Source organism: Alosa alosa, chromosome 4 (genome assembly GCF_017589495.1).
Source record: "Alosa alosa isolate M-15738 ecotype Scorff River chromosome 4, AALO_Geno_1.1, whole genome shotgun sequence".
NCBI lineage: Eukaryota > Metazoa > Chordata > Actinopteri > Clupeiformes > Clupeidae > Alosa > Alosa alosa.
The window spans coordinates 36,286,727-36,308,753 of NC_063192.1; the positions used below are offsets into that span (position 1 = coordinate 36,286,727).

The 22,027-nt window shown below is 44.5% G+C and overlaps 1 protein-coding gene across 2 annotated transcripts in view; it reads right to left on the reverse strand.

Moving 5' to 3' along the window:
- Nucleotides 1-2,213: 2,213 nt before the first annotated feature.
- LOC125293503 (chemokine-like protein TAFA-1) overlaps nt 2,214-22,027 on the reverse strand; it is a 74,860-nt gene continuing 55,046 nt past the window's right edge. Inside the window, exons 3-6 of one of the 2 annotated variants that reach the window (XM_048241441.1) lie at nt 10,830-10,967; nt 4,529-4,653; nt 3,757-3,828; nt 2,214-3,381 (exon numbers count right to left, since the gene is read on the reverse strand). In XM_048241441.1, coding sequence (XP_048097398.1) covers nt 3,802-3,828; nt 4,529-4,653; nt 10,830-10,967 — 290 coding nt within the window. In that variant the 3' untranslated portion in view covers nt 2,214-3,381; nt 3,757-3,801. Of the gene's footprint in view, nt 3,382-3,756; nt 3,829-4,528; nt 4,654-10,829; nt 10,971-22,027 lie in introns of both variants that reach the window. The other variant, XM_048241440.1, reaches the window with a different exon arrangement.

A 22,027-nucleotide genomic window follows, 5' to 3' on the forward strand; every position in this document is an offset into this window, starting at 1 on the left:
CGTTAGCCAGTCATGTCTGAATTACGCCTCCATTCTGCTGAACCTATCTTGGTAATTACAGCCTTAGGACAAACATGTCGTCTTGGTATTTCTATTTAGATAAGTGTTGCAGACAGCTGCAGGGTCCAAAGTGAACTTCTGGCAAACTGCTGAAATGTCGTGGTATTTACATACCATGCTCAACGCAAGATATCTGACCAGCGGTGGCATATCAGTGCTTCCTACCCATCATCACACTGGAGGAACATTGTCACACTGAGATTCCTTAGTTATAAATGAATCACTCAGACCTGCAATATGAAATGAAATGGAGGAAGCCTCCTGTCAATAAAACATTCATATGTAAGTATCTGGGAGTGAACCACATCTTAATGTCATATGGTCCTTTGGGGCCCCAGCGCCCACTTCGAAGCAGCGCTGCTGGTCTTTGCTGGTTTTCTTCCAGCTCTTGCTGGTCTTTGCTGGTGTAGCTGGTTGGGCCACCAGCTGGATATGCTGGTGTGACCATCTGAGGAAGCTGGTCATGCTGGTTTGACCAGCCTGTCTTGTGGGATACAGCTGGTGGAAGATGGTCATGCTGGAGACCAGCCTGTCAAGCAAAGACCAGCTAAAGAGCTGGAAGAAAACTAGCAAAGACCAACTAAAAGCAAGTGCTAGCATACGCTGAGTTCTAGCTGTTTTTTTCAGCAGGGTTATTACAGTACAATGCACAATGAAGCCTCTTGGGACTTGCAGGTAGAGGTCTGCACGGGACAGATTCTTCCTGCTCGCTCCCGCAATAATGTGCAATTCTTTGTCCCCCTCCCGCCCGCATCTGTAACATTATGTCCTGCTCCCGCCCGCATCTGTAACATTATGTCCTGCTCCCGTACGCATCTGTAACATTATGTCCTGCTCCCGCCCGCAAAAGCCCACAGGATATGCAGGAGGGATATTCAGTTTTGCCTTCTATCTCACAAAAGGAGCATTTCACATGCACCACTGAAAAAGACTGCCAGATGTCTGATTTAAAGTTTCTTGATTCTGAATGTAGGCAACTGTACAACAGCTATGCTAGCTGGCATCCGTTCTTTAGAAAGGCACTAACATCTGAAGTAGCCTAGTGGTGTCCTCTTCCTCGGTCATGCTTTCGATTTCGAATTTCAACAACAGAGCAGCATGCAAGAATTGAACCCACGTTGGCCTAAACGACAGTTAGGCTGCTTAAACCCTGATTTTTGTGAGTGCAGTGAATCATCTGTCTCTCCTGCACCCGCAAATGCACCTCTCTCATTCACCCGCTCTCGCATAGAGTTTTCAAAACAGGTCCTTTCATTTGCGTCGCAACCCCTGCGGGACTCTCGTGGGAGTGCAGACCTGTACTTGCAGGCACCTAAATGACTATTTCATGTCTAGCCTGTCACATTCAGTATGAGTGGCACCTAAATGACTATTTCATGTCTAGCCTGTCACATTCAGAATGAGTGGCACCTAAATGACTATTTCATGTCTAGCCTGTAACATTCAGTATGAGTGGCACCTAAATGACTATTTCATGTCTAGCCTGTTACATATTGGTGGCCACAGCCAACCAATGATGACCTGTTTTTTGTTGTGTAGAGGTTTTTACATGTTTTTGTCGTGTTGAATGTTTTTAGATATTTTTGTTGTGTCAATGTTTTTAGATGTTTTTGTCGTGACAATGTTTTTAGATGTTTTTGTCGTCTAGATGTTTTTAGATGTTTTTGTCGTGTCGACGTTTTCAGATGTTTTTTTCGTGTAGATGTTTTTAGATGTTTTTGTCGTGTCGACGTTTTCAGATGTTTTTTTCGTGTAGATGTTTTTAGATGTTTTCTTATATGGATTATGTTCATATCCAGAGAAGAGTCTATAACGGCAGAGTGTGAGCATGCACTCAGCAACACTCGTGGTGCATATCTTTTGTATGAGCGACATATGAATTTTGAGAGAGGTAGATGTAGCAGCATATTCCCTCATAACTAGCAAACAATATCATTTCACATGATATGCCCGCATAACTAGCAAACAATGTCATTTCACATGATATGCCCGCATAACTAGCAAACAGTATCATTTCACATGATATGCCCGCATAACTAGCAAACAATGTCATTTCACATGATATGCCCGCATAACTAGCAAAAAATGTCATTTCACATGATATGCCCGCATAACTAGCAAATAATTTAATTTCACAAAAATGAATGCTGTCCTCAAGGCCTTGGTTTGTATTTATTTTTGCAAAACATCAGGAAAGCACAGTCATCAGCTTTCTTCAAATACTTTGCACATGAACTATGAATACAACAAGCTGTAAGATTCTGTAAGAGTCACATTCTGTCTTTTCCTACAAAATTTGACCACGTGTCCATTCTCTTTCCATTGTCCTATTAATACAATAATGATGTGATGATTATATACAGATGGCCTATTAATACAATAATGATGTGATGATTATATACAGATGGCCTATTAATACAATAATGATGTGATGATTATATACAGATGGCCTATTAATACAATAATGATGTGATGATTATATACAGATGGCCTATTAATACAATAATGATATGATGATTATATACAGATGGCCTATTAATACATTAATGATGTGATGATTATATACAGATGGCCTATTAATACATTAATGATAATGATTATATACAGATGGCTGAGACAGCTAGAAGTCACATGACCAATCCGACTTATTCTTTGCGGTTCACCTGTCCCTATTTCCCTCAGGTAGAGTAGCGGTGTTCACCTGTCCCTATTTCCCTCAGGTAGAGTAGAGGTTGCGGTTCACCTGTCCCTATTTCCCTCAGGTAGAGTAGAGTTGTTCACCTGTCCCTATTTCCCTCAGGTAGAGTAGACGTGTTCACCTGTCCCTATTTCCCTCAGGTAGAGTAAAGGTTGCAGTTCACCAGTCCCTATTTCCCTCAGGTAGAGTACATGTGTTCAGCCAACGCTGCAGTCTAAAATGGGGAAAGGGGTCACACCAGTTATGTCTGAAAATAAAATCCATAGAGGTTCTGAGGGTGGACTTGCGGCTAGTCTTTGCTGAATTGACCTCGAGTGTCGAGCAGGGGATTGGTAATCCAACAACTCTGTTGTGCTACTGCTGCAGCTGAGGACAGGCAGGGCCGCACTATCGGCCATCATCGCAACATCTGAGGGACGACATCGGCTGACACAGGGCTCCAGGAAATGAGGAAATGTCTCTCCTCAGCCGGGCGCATGCCTCAGTCTCTGCACTGCTTTATGGTCGGAGTAATCCATGTTCTTCCACGCAAAAAAAAAAACCCTGTCCCACTTGATTAGTCGCAGAGGGGGTAGGATCCCAGGAGGGGGGAGTGTTTGGGTGGGTTCACACCAGCTGATCCGCTGAGGGCAAAGGGAGGGCATCATATTTTATTGAATGTCAAAATCCGCACAGCATTTCAGAGCAGCTACTGTTTTTAACTAAGAGGCAGAGAGAGACACGGCTTCTCGATCACTGACATCTCATCTGAACTGCAGTAGCTCAAACACACCCTGAGGTTGCAGCTAAAAATCCCATATCCTGTTTCACTTGCTGGCGTGAAATTATAGTATCTGAAATGGCTCACCTTGCTCAGTATGATCAACATCAAACAACAAAATGATGTTAAAATAACAACAACAACAACAACAGCATGTTTCTAGATCATGATGCTATTTCTAAACACATCCAATTCACATATTTACAGTTATAGTTGATTCATTTTCAATCAAACTTACTTGGATGTTGCTCTCGCTGTGACGGTTTCAATATGGCTTCTCCAGCTACAGAGAGGAGTAAGGCTGGGTGTTCTGGGAAATAAATGACACATGACAATTACACATGACAATTACACGACACATGACAATTACACATGGCAATGACACATGACAATTACACATGACACATGACACTTACACATGACAATTACATGTTAGATGACAATTACACATGACAGTTACACATGACAGATGACAATTACACATGACAGATGACAATTACACATGACACATTACAATTACACATGACACATGACAATTACACATGACAGATGACAATTACACATGACAATTACAGATGTCAGATGACAATTACACATGACAATTAATTCTCACCAAAGCTCACTAATATTCACTAATTATTACCAATGCTCACTAATTAGTCTTTGATACTATACTGCTCCGTTGCATTTATACACATAACGAACACATTGTATGAGGAAGATCATCTTACCCTGGTGGTGTTGATGATGTGTGGGAATAGAGATCATCTTACCCTGGTGGTGTTGATGATGTGTGGGAATAGAGATAATCTTACCCTGGTGGTGTTGATGCGTTAGAATAGAGATGATGTTACCCTGGTGGTGTTGATGATGTGTGGGAATAGAGATGATGTTACCCTGGTGGTGTTGATGATGTGTGGGAATAGAGAAGATCTTACCCTGGTGCCCTGGTGGTGTTGATGTGTAATAGAGTTGAGAGTAGAGATGTGTGAGAATAGAGATGCTCTTACCCGGGTGGTTTTGATCTTGTTGCCAGAGTAACACATCCATCCTGAGTTGTCTGGCAGCGTCTTGCACTCCTCCCCCTCCAGGCATGGCTCCATCTCACACCACCACTTCCCAATCACGATGGAGGCTATCAGGAAACACACACACACACACACACACACACATACACAATGAAGGCTACACCAGGAAACACACACACACCACCACTTCCCAATCACGATGGAGGCTATCAGAAAACACACACACACACACACACACAGACACACACATACACACACACACACACACACACACACACACACACACACACACACACACACACACACACACACACACACACACACACACACACACATACACAATGAAGGCTACACCAGGAAACACACACACACCACCACTTCCCAATCACGATGGACACACACACAATCTCAACGTGACTTACACAACAACAGCTAGTGTCCATATATATATAGAAAGACAACGCAGAGACAACACAGAGACAACGCAGAGACAACGGAGAGACAACGGAGAGACAATGGATAGGCAACGCAGTGACAGACCCAGCTGTCATGTGTAGATGCGTGGGCTTCAGGTGCTTTAGTGTGTGATTTCAACATGTCATGCACTCCTCAATGGCTGAAATGACATGAAATGCCTCCGAAAATAGGCAAATCTGTGCAAGTCTGTAACACTGGAGGTGTGTGTGTGTGTGTGTGTGTGTGAGGAGACTTGGGTAAGTTCTGTCCCGCCAGTAGGACCTTTTAGTCGGTTCCATTACTGCACTTAGAGGTGGAGATCAGCATTAGAGTTCAATAAGTGGGTATTCATTCGTATAGTCTGTCAGAAGAAAAGACCCCATCAACCTTTCTGAAAAGAACCCAGTTGCTCTTACTTTACCCTACAAATTGTATTATGTCTGAATGGCTGCCGATGAAGACAGGCTCCGACTGAGACAGTTCTGTGATTATGCACAGTGCAGTCTATTATTCACTTCACTCAGGAGAGACACTCTGCATTTTGATATTTCCATGGCCTATGTCACAGGTGCATACAAATGCAATCATTATATTGTTATTGTAATGATTAAAATGACATGATTTTCCTGTATTTTTCAGTTCAGTACAAAATTGTCTTTTCCCACAAAGCATGACAGAGAATGGAGACTGCACATAATGCTGTCATCGCTATGGAGAGTGAACATAATGCTGTCATCGCTATGGAGACTGAAAAGCAATGCTGTCATTGCTGGTTTGATATTTAATAGTTCTCCTATTAAATCCCTTTTCTGATTTTTGTCTGTAAGTTTGGGACATTTTTCACCATGAAGTGTGATGTTGACATATGCTAATAAGATATGATGTTGATGTAGGCCTATAAAGTGTGATGTTGATGTAGGCCTACTGTATAAAGTGTGATGTTGATGTAGGCCTGTAAAGTGTGATGTTGATGTAGGCCTACTGTATAAAGTGTGATGTTGATGTAGACCTGTAAAGTGTGATGTTGATGTAGGCCTATATGATGTGATGCTGATGTAGGCCTATAAAGTGTGATGTTGATGTAGGCCTATATGATGTGATGTTGATGTAGGCCTATATGATGTGATGTAGATGTAGGCCTATAAAGTGTGATGTTGATGTAGGCCTACTGTATAAATTGTGATGTTGATGTAGGCCTGTAAAGTGTGATGTTGATGTAGCCCTATATGATGTGATGGTGATGTAGGCCTATAAAGTGTGATGTTGATGTAGGCCTACTGTATAAAGTGTGATGTTGATGTAGGCCTATACAGTGTGATGTTGATGTAGGCCTACTGTATAAAGTGTGATATTGATGTAGGCCTGTAAAGTGTGATGTTGATGTAGGCCTATATGATGTGATGTTGATGTATGCCTATATGATGTGATGTACCGGTAGATGTAGGCCTATAAAGTGTGATGTTGATGTAGGCCTACTGTATAAAGTGTGATGTTGATGTAGGCCTGTAAAGTGTGATGTTGATGTAGGCCTATATGATGTGATGTAGATGTAGGCCTATAAAGTGTGATGTTGATGTAGGCCTACTGTATAAATTGTGATGTTGATGTAGGCCTGTAAAGTGTGATGTTGATGTAGACCTATATGATGTGATGTTGATGTAGGCCTATAAAGTGTGATGTTGATGTAGGCCTACTGTATAAAGTGTGATGTTGATGTAGGCCTATACAGTGTGATGTTGATGTAGGCCTACTGTATAAAGTGTGATGTTGATGTAGGCCTGTAAAGTGTGATGTTGATGTAGGCCTATATGATGTGATGTTGATGTAGGCCTATAAAGTGTGATGTTGATGTAGGCCTATATGATGTGATGTTGATGTAGGCCTGTAAAGTGTGATGTTGATGTAGGCCTATAAAGTGTGATGTCGATGTAGTCCTGTAAAGTGTGATGTTGATGTAGGCTTATAAAGTGTGATGTTGATGTATGCCTGGGACATCTTCATGTAACAACCAAAATCTTCACTATAATATAAAGGATTTAATCAGGCTTTTCAACTGATTGTATGTCTACACCAAAAATCAAAATGAAACATTGCATAGTGCAATTTGCTGCGTGAAGGATCTTTGAGCACATCTGGATGTGAGTCCAGAGGTTGTGAATGGAGTGGTGTGAAAGCAGTTGTGAACGGAGTGGTGTGAAAGCAGTTGTGAACGGAGTGGTGTGAAAGCAGTAAATAATGCCTTTCTGAACCTTGTTTCGCTTGTCAGCTTGTGAACGGAGTGGTGTAAAAGCAGTAAATAATGCCTCTCTGAACCTTGTTTCGCTTGTGAGCTTCTATGTTTAAATGTATCCAAGGTTACAACAAGTCAATGGCTGCAATGCCTCAGGCAAGATTTCCTCTGACAAATCCAGTTTATTGAGCTGCTCTGTCTCAGAAGGAAGACAGAAACAAACTGTGTATGTTTGGCCCTGAACGCCACATGCCTTTATAAAAAAGGTTGTTTTTATGTGTGTGATACTGAAAGCCACATGCCTATATAGAATAAGTTAGATATGTGTGATACAAAAATGTTTCGGTTGGGTATGGGTCAGTGCTGTTTTGATGGACTTTAATTATATTCGAGACACACTTAATGTTTGTTTTAATTTGGCCATGTCTGGGATTCCTGCTGCCACACCTGCTGCCTATGATTGCAGCTGCATCTGAGTAACTAAGGTGGGTGCAGGGGTCCCTGGTAGATCCCATGTGCAGGCACACGGTGGTAAATACCCCTTTAGTGGTAAATACCCCTTTAGTGGTAAATACCCCTTCATGGGCACAGTTGGGTACGTTCAGCAGCCCACTGAGTGGGGAAACTGCAGGCAGTGTGGATGTTGTTGGAGTGGTGGTGGTGGTTCTAGACTGCAGGCAGTGTGGATGTTGTTGGGGTGGTGGTGGTTCTAGACGGCAGGCAGTGTGGATGTTGTTTGGGTGGTGGTTCTAGACTGCAGGCAGTGTGGATGGTGTTGAGGATGGTGGTGGTTGTGGTGGTGGTGGTTCTAGACTGCAGGCAGTGTGGATGTTGTTGGGGTGGTGGTGGTGGTGGTTCTAGACTGCAGGCAGTGTGGATGTTGTTGGGGTGGTGGTGGTTGTGGTGGTTGTGGTTCTAGACTGCAGGCAGTGTGGATGTTGTTGGGGTGGTGGTGGTTGTGGTTCTAGACTGCAGGCAGTGTGGATGTTGTTGGGGTGGTGGTTCTAGACTGCAGGCAGTGTGGATGTTGTTTGGGTGGTGGTGCTAGACTGCAGGCAGTGTGGATGTTGTTGGGGGGGTGATGGTGTTGGTTCTAGACTGCAGGCAGTGTGGATGTTGTTGGGGTGGTGGTGGTTCTAGACTGCAGACAGTGTGGATTTTGTTGGGGTGGTGGTGGTTGTGGTTCTAGACTGCAGGCAGTGTGGATGTTGTTGGGGTGGTGGTGGTGGTTGTTTGGGTGGTGGTTCTAGACTGCAGACAGTGTGGATGTTGTTGGGGTGGTGGTGGTAGTGGTTCTAGACTGCAGGCAGTGTGGATGCTGTTTGGGTGGTGGTTCTAGACTGCAGGCAGTGTGGATGTTGTTGGGGTGGTGGTGGTGGTTCTAGACTGCAGGCAGTGTGGATGTTGTTGGGGTGGTGGTGGTGGTGGTTCTAGACTGCAGACAGTGTGGATGTTGTTGGGGTGGTGGTGGTTGGGGTGGGTGGTGGTGGTTCTAGACTTGCAGACAGTGTGGATGTTGTTGAGGTGGTGGTGGTAGTGGTTCTAGACTGTAGGCAGTGTGGATGTTGTTTGGGTGGTGGTTCTAGACTGCAGGCAGTGTCAATGTTGTTGGGGTGGGGGTGGTGGTGGTTGTGCTGGTTGGGATGGCACGGTAGCTCTGTCCCTGCGGAGCACGCCTACCCCAGCTCGTTACTCAAAAGGACAGAACATTAATAACACACAGCCCGGGGAGGTGGACTTTTCTGGGACGAGACACTGCAGTAGTGACCCAGCATGCCGGCCTTTCAAAACGATGTGAAAAACCCTCCGTAGCTCCTGACTCCGTCTCCGACTGCATGCCGTATCCATCTACTCACATCAGTCAATGCACCAGAATGTTCAAACCTGGAGGAAGTTGTTTGAGCTTCAGCACAGCATATGGAAATAGACAGTAGGAGAAGCAGCGTCACCAGATCAACACAGCCGGTGCGTTTCCCCATTGCTGCACAAATCTCCTTAGTCTGCTGGCTTGTGTGTGAAGGTTAATGTTGCTTCATACGCCTGCTTTTGCATCTGGAATCAATTGAATTAGCATAACCCTCACATTTCTTTTAAATTACAATATGGAATGCGGCGTGGATTTAGTAGGTGGAATATATGCGTAGCCCTAATATGCCTGCTGGAATAATTCACTAGGCTCTGTTGTCCTAGTAATCACTTTTAGGATTCAGTTTTTGCTCTTTTTTGTGTAATATAAATGAGCTCATAAGCATTACATCAAACTGTGGCATGCACACATTTAAATGAATTCATTCATACCAGAATGTGCTATTGCATCTGCTGAACTACCACCAACCTGCCCTTTTGTTTGCACCTTCTGAAGTATAGTCTGTGGCTGCTTTGCCTTTATTGTTGTTACTCATAGGCCTTCTCTAATTGTTACTCATGGGCCTTCTCTAATTGTTACTCATAGGCCTTCTCTCATAGGCCTGGTGTTTATTCATAGGCCTCTAATTGTTACTCACTCATGGGCCTTCTCTAATTGCTCTTCTCTAGGCCTAATTGTTACTCATAGGCCTTCTCTAATTGTTACTCATGGGCCTTCTCTAATTGTTACTCATGGGCCTTGTTATTCATGGGCCTTCTCTAATTGTTACTCATAGGCCTTCTCTAATTGTTACTCATGGGCCTTCTCTAATTGTTACTCATGGGCCTTCTCTGATGGTTTAACACTCTGTTACTCATGGGCCATGAGATATAGGTGCAATGTAAACTCTGTGGCCATGAGATATGTCTATATAAGTGATATTAAATTGAAAAAATTGAAATTTATTCATGTTTGCATTTATTCATATGACATCATGAAGAGTGACCAGAAGTGAGTGGGATAGACAGAGACTGGGATCAGGAAACAAACGCGGGTCTCCATGGGCACTTGGTACACAAATGAAACAAACGCGGGTCTCCATGGAAACAAATGTGGGTCTCCATGGGCACTTGGTACCCAAATAAAACAAACGCGGGTCTCCATGGAAACAAACATGGGTCTCCATGGGCACCTAGGCACTATAGTGCACATAAGGCCCCCTGGTTCCCTTGTTTACTCTCTTTAGTGCACATAAGGCCCCCTTGTTTACTCTCTTTAGTGCACATAAGGCCCCCTTGTTTACTCTCTTTAGTGCACATAAGGCCCCTTCTTTTTAAGCCCCCTTTCTCTTTTAGTGCACATAAGGCCCCCCCTTGTTTCCTCTTTGGGTTGTTTACTCTCTTTAGTGCACATAAGGGTTTGGTTTTGCTCTCTTTAGTGCACATAAGACCCCCTTGTTCCCTTGTCTCTTTTAGTGCACATAAGGCCCCTTGTTTACTCTCTTTTGCACATAAGACCCCTTGTTTACTCTCTTTAGTGCACATAAGGCCCCTTGTTTTTCTCTTTAGTGCACATAAGGCCCCTTGTTTACTCTATTTTGTTAAGGCCCCTCTGTTTTAGTGCACATAAGGCCGTTTGTGCTTTTGTGTTTAAAACATGCCTGGCTGGGTAAAAAAGTCTTTTTTGGTCTTTATTTCCCGAATGCTCCTCCGACTGTCCTGACACATTTGTGTGAGTGCTGTCCCACTTACCGTCGACGCAGGAAGGCTTGTTGCGTGTGGTCCCTGCCACCTTCCCCGGGAGACAAGAGCACTTCACGGTCTGAGATCGCTCCTCGATCTTGTTCTTGTTGCAGCACCTGTGAGCAGCAATCACCTCGCATGTCCCGCCTTCTGCCGAGAGAGAAAACAACAGATAGCAACTGTGGACGGCAACAGTAACCACCGGCAACAGTAACCACCTGCACATGTCCAACTGTGGACGGCAACAGTAACCACCTGCACATGTCCAACTGTGGACAGCAACAGTAACCACCTGCACATGTCCTGTGTCTACTCCATCCAAACACTCCTACTCTGTTTTTTCCCATTCGTGTCATCTTTATGCTGGTACTCTAAGACTTCAGCTACGCATTAATAACAGGAGTAACACATAGATAATACATGACATTAACTTGTACAAATGCCTTCATTAGACAATAATTAACCACTAATGATACTGTAATGTGTAATAATGACAATATGTTTTCAAATGAAAGACAGTCTCCTCAGATACCTAACAAGATTCAAGGGAAGTTAAGATGGATACTTTTCTGCACTTCCCTGCCATGGCAGTACTTCAGTGCTACTTTTGAAATCCTCAAGTTAAATTGGATTAGGCAAGTGATCTGCACGCAGTGAAGTGTGTTTAATGCAGTGGCACGTGTCTGCCTCAGATGGAGGCTGAGTCTGCCTCAGCACATGTGGAGGTTCTGTAAGAGACGGACTTCTGCAGGACGGCTTCAGGGACCTCAACTGGACGTCCGTCATCCCTTCCTGCTACGACACGCGCCAGCCTGACAGTCGCCGGGCTTTGTTGACTTCATGTGACATCCCACAGATACTCTGGATCATTACCAAGCACACCAACACACACACACACACACACACACACACCAGAGCGCAGAAGGGCACGCAGGCCTCTGAGGAAGATTCTATTTGTGTTGATGCACAACATCACAGGGGGTTGTGTTTGTGTGTGTATGTGTGTGTGTGTGTGTGTGTGTGTTAGTTTGTGTGTGTGTGTGTGTTTGTATGTTGGGGATGGTGCAGTGACAGAGAAGTTGTTTAAAACAGATCTATTAGCTGAGTGAGTGAGTGTGTGTGTGTGTGTGTGTGTGTGTGTGTGTGTGTGTGTGTGTGTGTGTGTGGGAGAGGAGTTGTTTGAGGCAGATCTGGTAGCTGAGTGTGTGGCCTGCAGGTACACTCTGTGAGATTGAGTAATGGCCCTTCAAGTAATTACCACACACTTACACACACACACACACACACACACACACACACACACACACACACACAAACACACACACACACACACAAGTAATTACCACACAATTGGCTAATTCTGCCCACAGGACTGCTGGATGAAGATGTACCCTCCAAGTCCACTGCATACTGGCATCACAACTGCGTGCACAACATGCACAGAGCATTATCAGTGCACAACATGCACAGAGCATTATCATTATCATTATCAACATTCCAGAGACTAACAACTCTCTCTCTCTCCCAAAACAAACTTCATTAGACCATTGTCATATTCTGTCCCCTTGATTTAGCTATTTAAGGTCAAGGCAGGTGGTGGCATGCTGAGGACTCGTGGGAGGTGGACCTCCGAAGCTGGGCTCTCCCGAGGCTGAAGGGTCTTGTGGCATGCAGAGGACTTTGTCTGTTTACAAGAGATATCTTGGCTCTGTACTGCATACGATTGTTATGGCACATGTGAGATATGTTGTGTTGATAATGGCACATGTGAGATATGTTGTGTTGCGTTCAGAATCCGCCAAGACTCTCTCAGAATCCGCCGCGACGTGTTCAGAAACACTCCAGCCTATTCCAGGTGGAAAAGCAGCCTTTCGCATTTCAGCATGCATAAATAAGTCTTCTCAACAATATGCACGGCTGGCAATGATGCCGGCAGCGCGAGGCCTGAGACTAGCTTTAGCATGCCTCCAGAACAGCTGCTGTTAGCACTAATCACACCATTGATTTACAGTTAAGGACTGTCTACACATAAGTGTGATCAAAACCTGTGCAGCAACACAGTCTGTGAACTCAAATGTCAAAAGATGTGTTACAAAATATTGACAAAAGACCAGTCATTTGTCAGGGTTTGTCAAAAGACATGTCAGTGTCATAATGGCTCATTAATATATTTTTTCCAACATTCTGGAGGAACTATTTATATCACAAAAGCATGAAAGTACCATCATGGCAGAGTGTAACCATGCTCAATTAGCACTCCATAGGACCATACTGTAAACTGAATCAATTTGAAGATTAAAAAGAGTAGATCTATCTATGCAGCCTGGGTGATCTTAGGGAACACATTGATCTTACATTGGGCAGAGATGGGAAAGTGCATATACCTGTTTATCTTGGACTATATTTCTTTATCTGCCGGTAAATTCTTGACTCACTCTGAGACCTATGAGACTGCTACTATGAGACCTACGTGAAGTTGCAGTGTAGTTTGTATAAAATAAACTTTGAAACATGAGAAGTTGCAGTGTAGTTATATATTTACTGTGAGACATGAGAATTTGCAGTGTATTTTTTTTATATGTACTGTGAGACATGAGAAGTTGCACTGTAGTTTTGTATTCACTGTGAGACCTATGAGTTGCAGTGTAGTCACTCCTGAGCAATGCGCTGGAATTCATCACTCTCCCGGAACATTCTAACTCCACATGTTTCTAATGGAGCAGCAGCTCTAACCCTTCAGTAATGAGCAGCATTCTACAGCTCTAACCCTTCAGTAATGAGCAGAGCACCAAACCTTTCATTCTAAGAACCTCTCAATGCAGGTGATATCAACTGGATTTGATAGCATCTTCAGCTATATAAGAAAAAACGTGTAAAAGGTGTAAAAACATAAACACAATACAGCAGGCACAGTTGTGGCAGCGTTATCATGACGTGTAAAGCACAATACAGCAGGTTGTGGGGGTTCACTCTTTATTACGACATCCCGTTATTACGACAACCCTCTATTACAACATACCGTTATTACGACATGCCTCTATTTAGACATGCCCCTACTCCGACTTTTTTTAGTACCGCTATTCCGACATTACCAATCCTCATTTTCAATTTATCTCAGTTCCTGTATCCTATCAAATTCCAACATCCTAGATGCATGGATGAGCTGTAGTCATGTCATCTGCCCCTGCAGCTACATCAACAATCCACCCGCCATCCACTCCAAACAATGTTTTTCCCAATAATTGATTTCGGCACACATTCCAGTCAAACCTTAGGTGATTTTGAACTGGCCATGTGAATAAATGTTACACATTATATGTAAAACACAGGTAGCTCTCCTCATTTTATTCTCTAAGCTCTCAGGGGAAAACGGTCGGAAACTCCATGCATCAAACAAACTCTGTGCGTGCAGGCCACCTAAATTAATTCATTAATGGCCGTCAATCAATGGCCAATTGTGCAAAGACGGGCGGAATTCTTGCTCCAGTAGCCTAAACCACTTCAGTAAACGTTCAAATAACCCCCAGAGTTCAGTGTCCATCAGGGTGTTCAAACTGGGTGTGCGATATATTCAAGTTGCTTAGCTATTGCATTTTAGAGGACAATGATAAAGCCATGTGCAACGCATTTTGGCTTGCCAGCAGGTTGGATAAACTCAATTTACTACACAATAATGTAGGCTAGGGATATATCTTTTATATGTCATGCGTGCAGTTGTTAAATTGCACATAACACGTCTGCATATTTATTTAGTCTTCCTCTGAGATGCACGCATAGGCTATAATTTAGACTACCCGACATTTCAAATGTGGCTCTCTAATCAACTTGTTTTAGCTCTAACACGAAAAATACAATGTTCAACGGAGCTGGTGTGTGTGAGGCGCACTCTTAAAGGCAGCGACTAACCTTTGGTTTCATTGGGTTGAAGTTCTTGTGCGTAGGCTATTATAGAATCCACTCCTGTCGATGCCCCTGCTATTTATCAATGTAGCCTTTTATTGTTTTTTTTGCCATGAATCGTCTGAGCTGTGATGAAATCGTGTGTTGTTTAAAGTTGGGACGATTACTGTAGGCCTAGGCTATACTGCCCATATTGGAATAAAAAAAAAATAAAGGCCCACCCTAGGCCAGGCCTACTTCGCAAAAGTCCACTCCGTTGAAAAATCCTGGCTATGGCACTGTTGACCATCGTGTCGGAATGGCAGGACGTTTGAAAAAAGGTCAAGTGCCGCTACTCCGACAATGAAAAAAAAATGTCGCAGTAGTGGGACGCCTGAAAATGAATGTTAATGCCGACAATTAGACGCCAATGTCTAAGTAGCGGCATGTCGGAATAGCAGCATGTAACCCAGGTTGTGGCAGCGTTATCATGTCGTGTAAAGCACAATACAGCAGGTTGTGGCAGCGTCTTTAGTGTAAAGCACAATGCAGCAGGCCAGGTTGTGGCAGCGTTATCCTGTCGTGTAAAGCAGGTTGTGGCAGCGTTATCATCATCTGTCGTGTAAAGCAGGTTGTGGCAGCGTTATCATCTGTCGTGTAACGTCTTTCTCTCAGCCTCTCACACCAGCACATGCTCCTCCATCTGCAGAGAGCTGATGTATATGATTGATGCGAGCAGGTGAAATATTCATGAGGCTTTTATCCCTCTCTCATTGATATGTAGAAATGGTAGTCTACGCTGAGCTGTTCAGCGCACCCAGTCCCCTGGGAGTGGGCCAACCTTAATTACGCCATAACGTAGGATCAGATCGCAGCGCTTATGGGCCAACCTTAATTACGCCATAACGTAGGATCAGATCGCAGCGCTTATGGGCCATTACCAGCTGCTCCCATGGGCCATCTGAACTCTTAATGGACATTTACATGGACTCTTGAGTACACGTAGCAGTATAAGTATAAGTATATATACTTTTTTGATCCCGTGAGGGAAATTTGGTCTCTGCATTTAACCCAATCGGTGAATTAGTGAAACAAAAACAGCACACAGTGAACACACAGTGAGGTGAAGCACACACTAATCCCGGTGCAGTGAGCTGCCTGCTACAACGGCGGCGCTCGGGGAGCAGTGAGGGGTTAGGAGCCTTGCTCAAGGGAACTTCAGCCGCGGCCCACTGGTTGGGATACAGTCCTATATAACACTAAGTGGTGGCCTGTGCATTTGCCATGGTAAGGAGCACACTGCATAGTGTGTGCTATTTTGTTAATCATAAAGATTCAGTCACAAAATCCCACTGGCCAAGTGGTCCAGTAGATGAACGTCTGGGCCTTTGGTGTTCTAGAACCAGTTGGGCTTTGTGACACGTATGAAAGGGGGACACAGCAGCATGGGTGCTGGATGATGACATTTCTGCTGCTGTTTGTCTTTGTGCTGCAGCGGACTCTATTGTGTTGGGACCTGTTGCAATGCATCATGGGATGCTTTTTATAGCACCAGGTCCCCATTCAGGCCTGCAAATACCCACAGCCTCACACACACACACACACACACACACACACACACACACACACACACACACACACACACACACAGCCTCACACACACTGGGCTGAGAGTGCAGGGAACGGGGCTATTGATTGGCCCAGGTTTGCAGGTTTTTTTTGCCATAACCTGAATAGTGTAAAAAGAGCTGTTTTTTCTGTGATTTTCTGAAGGTGCCAGACCTGGTGAGAATGTGCTGGGGCGATCAATGCTCTAAGTGATGTCTCCCCTTTAGAACAGAAGTCGAGGGTGTCATAACACAGGCGCAGTCAAGCAGACAGGCATTATGGGTACTCTCCACGTCACCACCATGAAACGCCTCTCATCACCATTCGGTTCAACCACTCAGAAGGAAATGGAGTCGCTAAGATGACGAGGAGTTGCTAAGATGACGAGGAGTCATGAACGCGAGGGTGATATCCGTGACGCCGTCTTCCATGAGATTTTATGTCTGGGGAGTTTAGGGCTCAGCAGGTCCTGGGTAGTGCCAGTCGGAGGTGTTTAGGGCTCAGCAGGTCCTGGGTAGTCCCAGTCGGGGTAGTGCCAGTCGGGGGAGTTTAGGGCTCACCAGGTCCTGGGTAGTCCCAGTCGGGGTAGTGACTCCAGTCACTCCAGTCGGGGGAGTTTAGGGGTCAGTTTAGGGGTCAGCAGGTCCTGGGTAGTGCCAGTCGGGGGCTGCCACCCTCCTCCTCATGCCCACCGTGTGCCGCCACAGAGCCAGGAGGACTGAGATTAATCATCAGACAGTTTACACTCACGCTCACCGCAAAGGTTAATGGAACGACAAACTTGTTTAGGAGCAATTAAATGATTGCCCCCAAAACAGAAGAAACAGAGAGAGTGTACAGGAGGGGCATGTGGGGGGGATTGATTACACCCCCCCCGGCTGTGGGAAGCCCTGCGGTGACGCCAGTCTGCGGTGAGTGTTTGCCAACGGCGCTGGAGGGTTCTGTTGGGGTGTGTGTGTGTGTGTGTGTGTGTGTGTGTGTATGTGTGTGTATATGTGTGTGTGTGTGTGTGTGTGTGTGCGTGTGTGTGTGTATGTGTGTGTGTGTGTGTGTGTGTGTGTGTGTGTGTGTGTGTGCAGGGGCGGACTGGGATCAAAAATCGGCCCTGGCATATTTGGCCCAAGCGGCCCTCAAATAGGTCGGGCACACCTAATTAAATACAAAATCTTTGCATTACCCTTGAATATGCATATATTTTCAACTGTCATGGAGCACTGAAAGTGATGTAGGCCTCATTGGTTATTTCTCTGACTGATCAGAGGTAGCCATGGAGCATATGATATATTCAAGTAGGCTAACAAGCAATTATTAAAGAAGAGTTTCTGCTTGAATTCAAAGTATCATTTCAAATTATTCAATGGGCTACAATTGACAGCAGCACCAAAAAATACTGAAGCCTATGTGTAAAGAGTTAAATTACCCAGATTGTCTTAGACATTAATGTAATTTATACCAGTTATCACTGTAGGACAATTGAAACAACACAAAATAAACAGGGCTGTTGCTGGTAATATTTTATTCCTGTAGGCTATACTACCTACCTACATTGCTGGTACATTTTGGAACAGTACAGTTACATGAACTAATTATCTTTAGTGTCTTCCAGTAGCCTATCGTAAAGGTTATATACTGTAGCTTAGTTGGCTTGTGCATGATGTGACGTTTTGTAACCTACATTTCCGTCAGTCTACACTCTACAGTCTTTTAGCCCTTCTTTACCATGATAACCCTTCCAAGATAGAATCCTTCTCTACTTTGAGAGACCAACCACCACTCATGTCATCGATGTTGAATTTTTGGCGTCTGACGGAAATTGATCAATCTGACCAACAATTAACGTCGATTTGACACCATTTTGCTGTCTGGGTTTGCAAATCATTCATTTAGAAAATTTAAGTTGCGCTATTTGTTATTATAATCACAGCACGGCCTTACTATGTTATAGGCTACCATATCATTACATTATCGCAATTTATAAGTCATCATAATCATCATGGCATGTGTAGCCAGGTGATGAAAGGGTCACTTAGAATGGGTCATCTGCTGTACAGCTATATGGTGTTCAGGGTAAAACACAAGGTCCCTTTAAGAACGTGCGCGCCAGTATGATGTCATCAGCAACGAGACCAGAGCAGAAGTTGTCGGATGGAGCATGGTGTAACTAAAAACCCAGCAATGCTAGTTTAACGCACGTTGCAAGTGTGCAGTTTGAATGAGATGTAAGAGATTAGATGTTGATGAGTTTATATCTTGGGAGAGTAAGTTTGCATGTTAATCTGTAACCCGAAGATGAGGATGGATTGTCCAGGACTCATGCCCGCTAGCTAGAGACCTATGGTTGCATGAGTTCGCTAGTTCATGTAGAAGTAAGTATATGTGTTTAGACAAGAGTTCACAAGTTAATTGAATGTAATAATGACAGTGCTAGAAAGTAGACTAATGTGAATATTTTCCTTTGTCAGCATTGCCACTGCCATATTCTTTGTTTGGAGAAATTTGCATTGTAACAGTCATTTAGGATAATAGCTGGATAGCTAAAGCATAGGCTAATCTGAAATCCACACAGTTCATAAGTGAAACATTTTTTATTATTTTCTTTGAGTATTTGGACTTAAAGATCTAGCTCCTGCAATAAAGCAGTTAGTTAAGATATATAGTAAGATATTTTGTTTAAGAACCGCGAGCCTAAGGAGATCTAAGAAGCATCTTTGAGATTCAGTCTTGGGTTACGTGACTGTGTTAAGGCAAGTTAACTGTATTACCTGGTCCAGTATTGCTAATAGTTGAGTGGACTTTGGGATAAATACAGGGCAGATAGTGCTTTGCGTTCCCCTTTTATTTGAAGCACACTGTATTTTCTTTCTTTTATATCTTGTAACTAGTCAACTAAGAATCTATCAGAAATAAACCCGTGTTTCGTATTTGTTGTGCTGTGTGTATTTTACCCGGCCACACATGTCACAGCCTACCTGCTCCACCACAGAGTTCTTATCATGTAGCCTAGTGCGTGCGCTATCAACTAGGCTCGCACTCTCCACCTGCTGTTTACATCCTCGTTCAAACTCAACGAACTTCAACATGTTGCTGACATATGCTAGCCTACTTGCAATATTGTATTTTTGAAGCTTCTACATTGGTGATAATTTTGCACAATTTTCACTACCGGCACCCGCCGCAATTTCGTGTAGACAACATCGATTAACTTTTGACGCGCTCACAGAATCCTGGCTCTGAGCCAAAATTGGAGGGGTGGGGCCTGACGTGAGCTGTTATTGGATCAGTCCAGTGTCAACATGGAAATGTAACCAATGGGCAGCTGATTGTCCTTCCTTTGGGCGATCGTTGGCCAAAATAATTAAATTATATATAGCCTATTCTATCGGGCCCAAAGGTCTGCCCACCGGAAAATGCCCGGTATGCCAGATGGCCAGTCCGCCCATGTGTGTGTGTGTGTGTGTGTGTGTGTGTGTGTGTGTGTGTGTGTGTGTGTGTGTGTGTGTGTTTGTGTGTGTGTGTGTGTGTGTGTGTGTGTGTGTGTGTGTGTGTGTGTGTGTGTGTGTAGTGAGGTGGACTCCTCTGTGGCTTTGTCTGAGTGCTTTAGAGTGGGCTGTGTGTGTGTGTGTGTGCTTTAGAGTGGGCTGTGTGTGTGTGTGTGTGTGTGTGTGTGCTTTAGAGTGGGCTGTGTGTGTGTGTGTGTGCTTTAGAGTGGGCTGTGTGTGTGTGTGTGTGCTTTAGAGTGGGCTGTGTGTGTGTGTGTGTGTGTGTGTGTGTGTGTGTGTGTGCTTGAGAGTGGGCTGTGTTTGCACAGTATTAATTATGGAGCAGCCAGAGCTCCAGTGGGAGCTGCACAAGGGAAACACACACAGTGACTCTTAATTACGTAAGACACGTCCCATTAGCTTTTGATCTATTCACAACACACACACACTCCCCCACCAAAATAACTTCCGTGGTGAGAGAACAGCGCACAGGCGGAGTTGTACCCTTCTGTGGAAATGAGTAGAGGGTGCAGAGGGAAGTGATGCTTGCAGCAGGTAAGTGATCTGACGGCTCCAGAGAAAAGTTCATTCTTTGCACTTAGGTGCTCACAAGCAGCCTTCTCTTGACTAGGGCACCATGCAGGACCATGCAGCCTTCTCTTGGCTAGGGCACCATGCAGCCATTTGACTGCACAGCATTTAAGAGCACATCTCACAGTCCTAAATAATTGAGAGGGTGGGGGGTAGCACGACTGCACGCCAGACAGTGGCTCTGTGGACCAATGCTCAAAGACAGAGCTGTTATCTCTGTTATGGTCTCATAGATGTAGGGCCTGTGTGTGTGTGTGTGTGTGTGTGTGTGTGTGTGTGTGTGTGTGTGTGTGGGCTTGTTGATGTTCTTTACACAGCTGTGTGTATGCTCTTCTGCTCTCTCCTGCCCTCTCCTGCAGTTATTCTCTTGTGGTAACGGCCTCTAGTGGGTATCATATATACTGGGTATGTGTATAATGAGTATCATATATAATGGGTATGTGTATAATGGGTATCATATATAATGGGTATGTGTATAATGGGTCATATATAATGGGTATGTGTATAGTGGGTCATATATAATGGGTATGTGTATAGTGGGTATCATGTATAGTGGGAATGTGTATATTTAGCGCAGAAAGGATATTGGGGCTTGTAGAACTTCATCTCCATCTGACAGTGCACGAGGGATCTGTCCCTTCAGTTTGTTGTGTCTCCGCTATTAGACGTAATCAGAAAGCTTGCTGACTCCAACACTCTCATATTAGCAGCACACAGACATCCGGATGCTTTCAAAACCCGTCCTAGGATGCATATTTCTCATGAGCAATGTCTAAATTAAGCGGTTCACTTGCATTCATTATTGTATCATTATATAGGTATTCTTTTCTACAAAAATCAAAATGTATTTGATCATGGATTTGTAATTGAATAAAATATAATAAAATTATATAAATGTTAATAAAACATTATATGAATATATATATATTGTTATAAGATGTCTGCAATGTTCACTGGTTGTTTCCTATCATAGTGAGGGCTGCCTTCCATTGCATGGTCGGTTGCTAAGGAGCGGCTTCTCCAGAGTGCGGAAGCTTTGGTTGCTAAGGAGCGGCTTCTCCAGAGTGCGGAAGCTTTGCCCTTGTCCACTCAGCTCGCTGGACAGTGGCGCACGTGTGGGATGAAAGGAGCAAAGACGGAGAGCTGAAGACGGAGAGACGGAGAGATGGAGAGATGGAGAGACGGAGAGCTGAAGATGGAGAGATGGAGAGACGGAGAGATGGAGAGATGGAGAGATGGAGAGATGGAGAGATGGAGAGACGGAGAGATGGAGAGACGGAGAGATGGAGAGATGGAGAGATGGAGAGACGGAGAGCTGAAGATGGAGAGACGGAGAGATGGAGAGACGGAGAGACGGAGAGATGGAGAGACGGAGAGATGGAGAGACGGAGAGACGGAGAGATGGAGAGACGGAGAGATGGAGAGCTCTGGAACAAGAGGAGAGCAAGAGAGCAAACATGGAGAGGGTGGCCCTGCACGCTGACCCGTGAGGAGTGGTGCGGTGATTATGCGAGCGTCTGGACTGGACTCAGCCGCTCTAATCCAAACTGACCTGACGGGAGAGTCAGCGGCCCCTGCGCGCGTAACTGCTGTCTCCGGGAGTCCGGCGAGCACCTTGAGGGACCCTGTCCTCGTTCCGCCACCTCATCT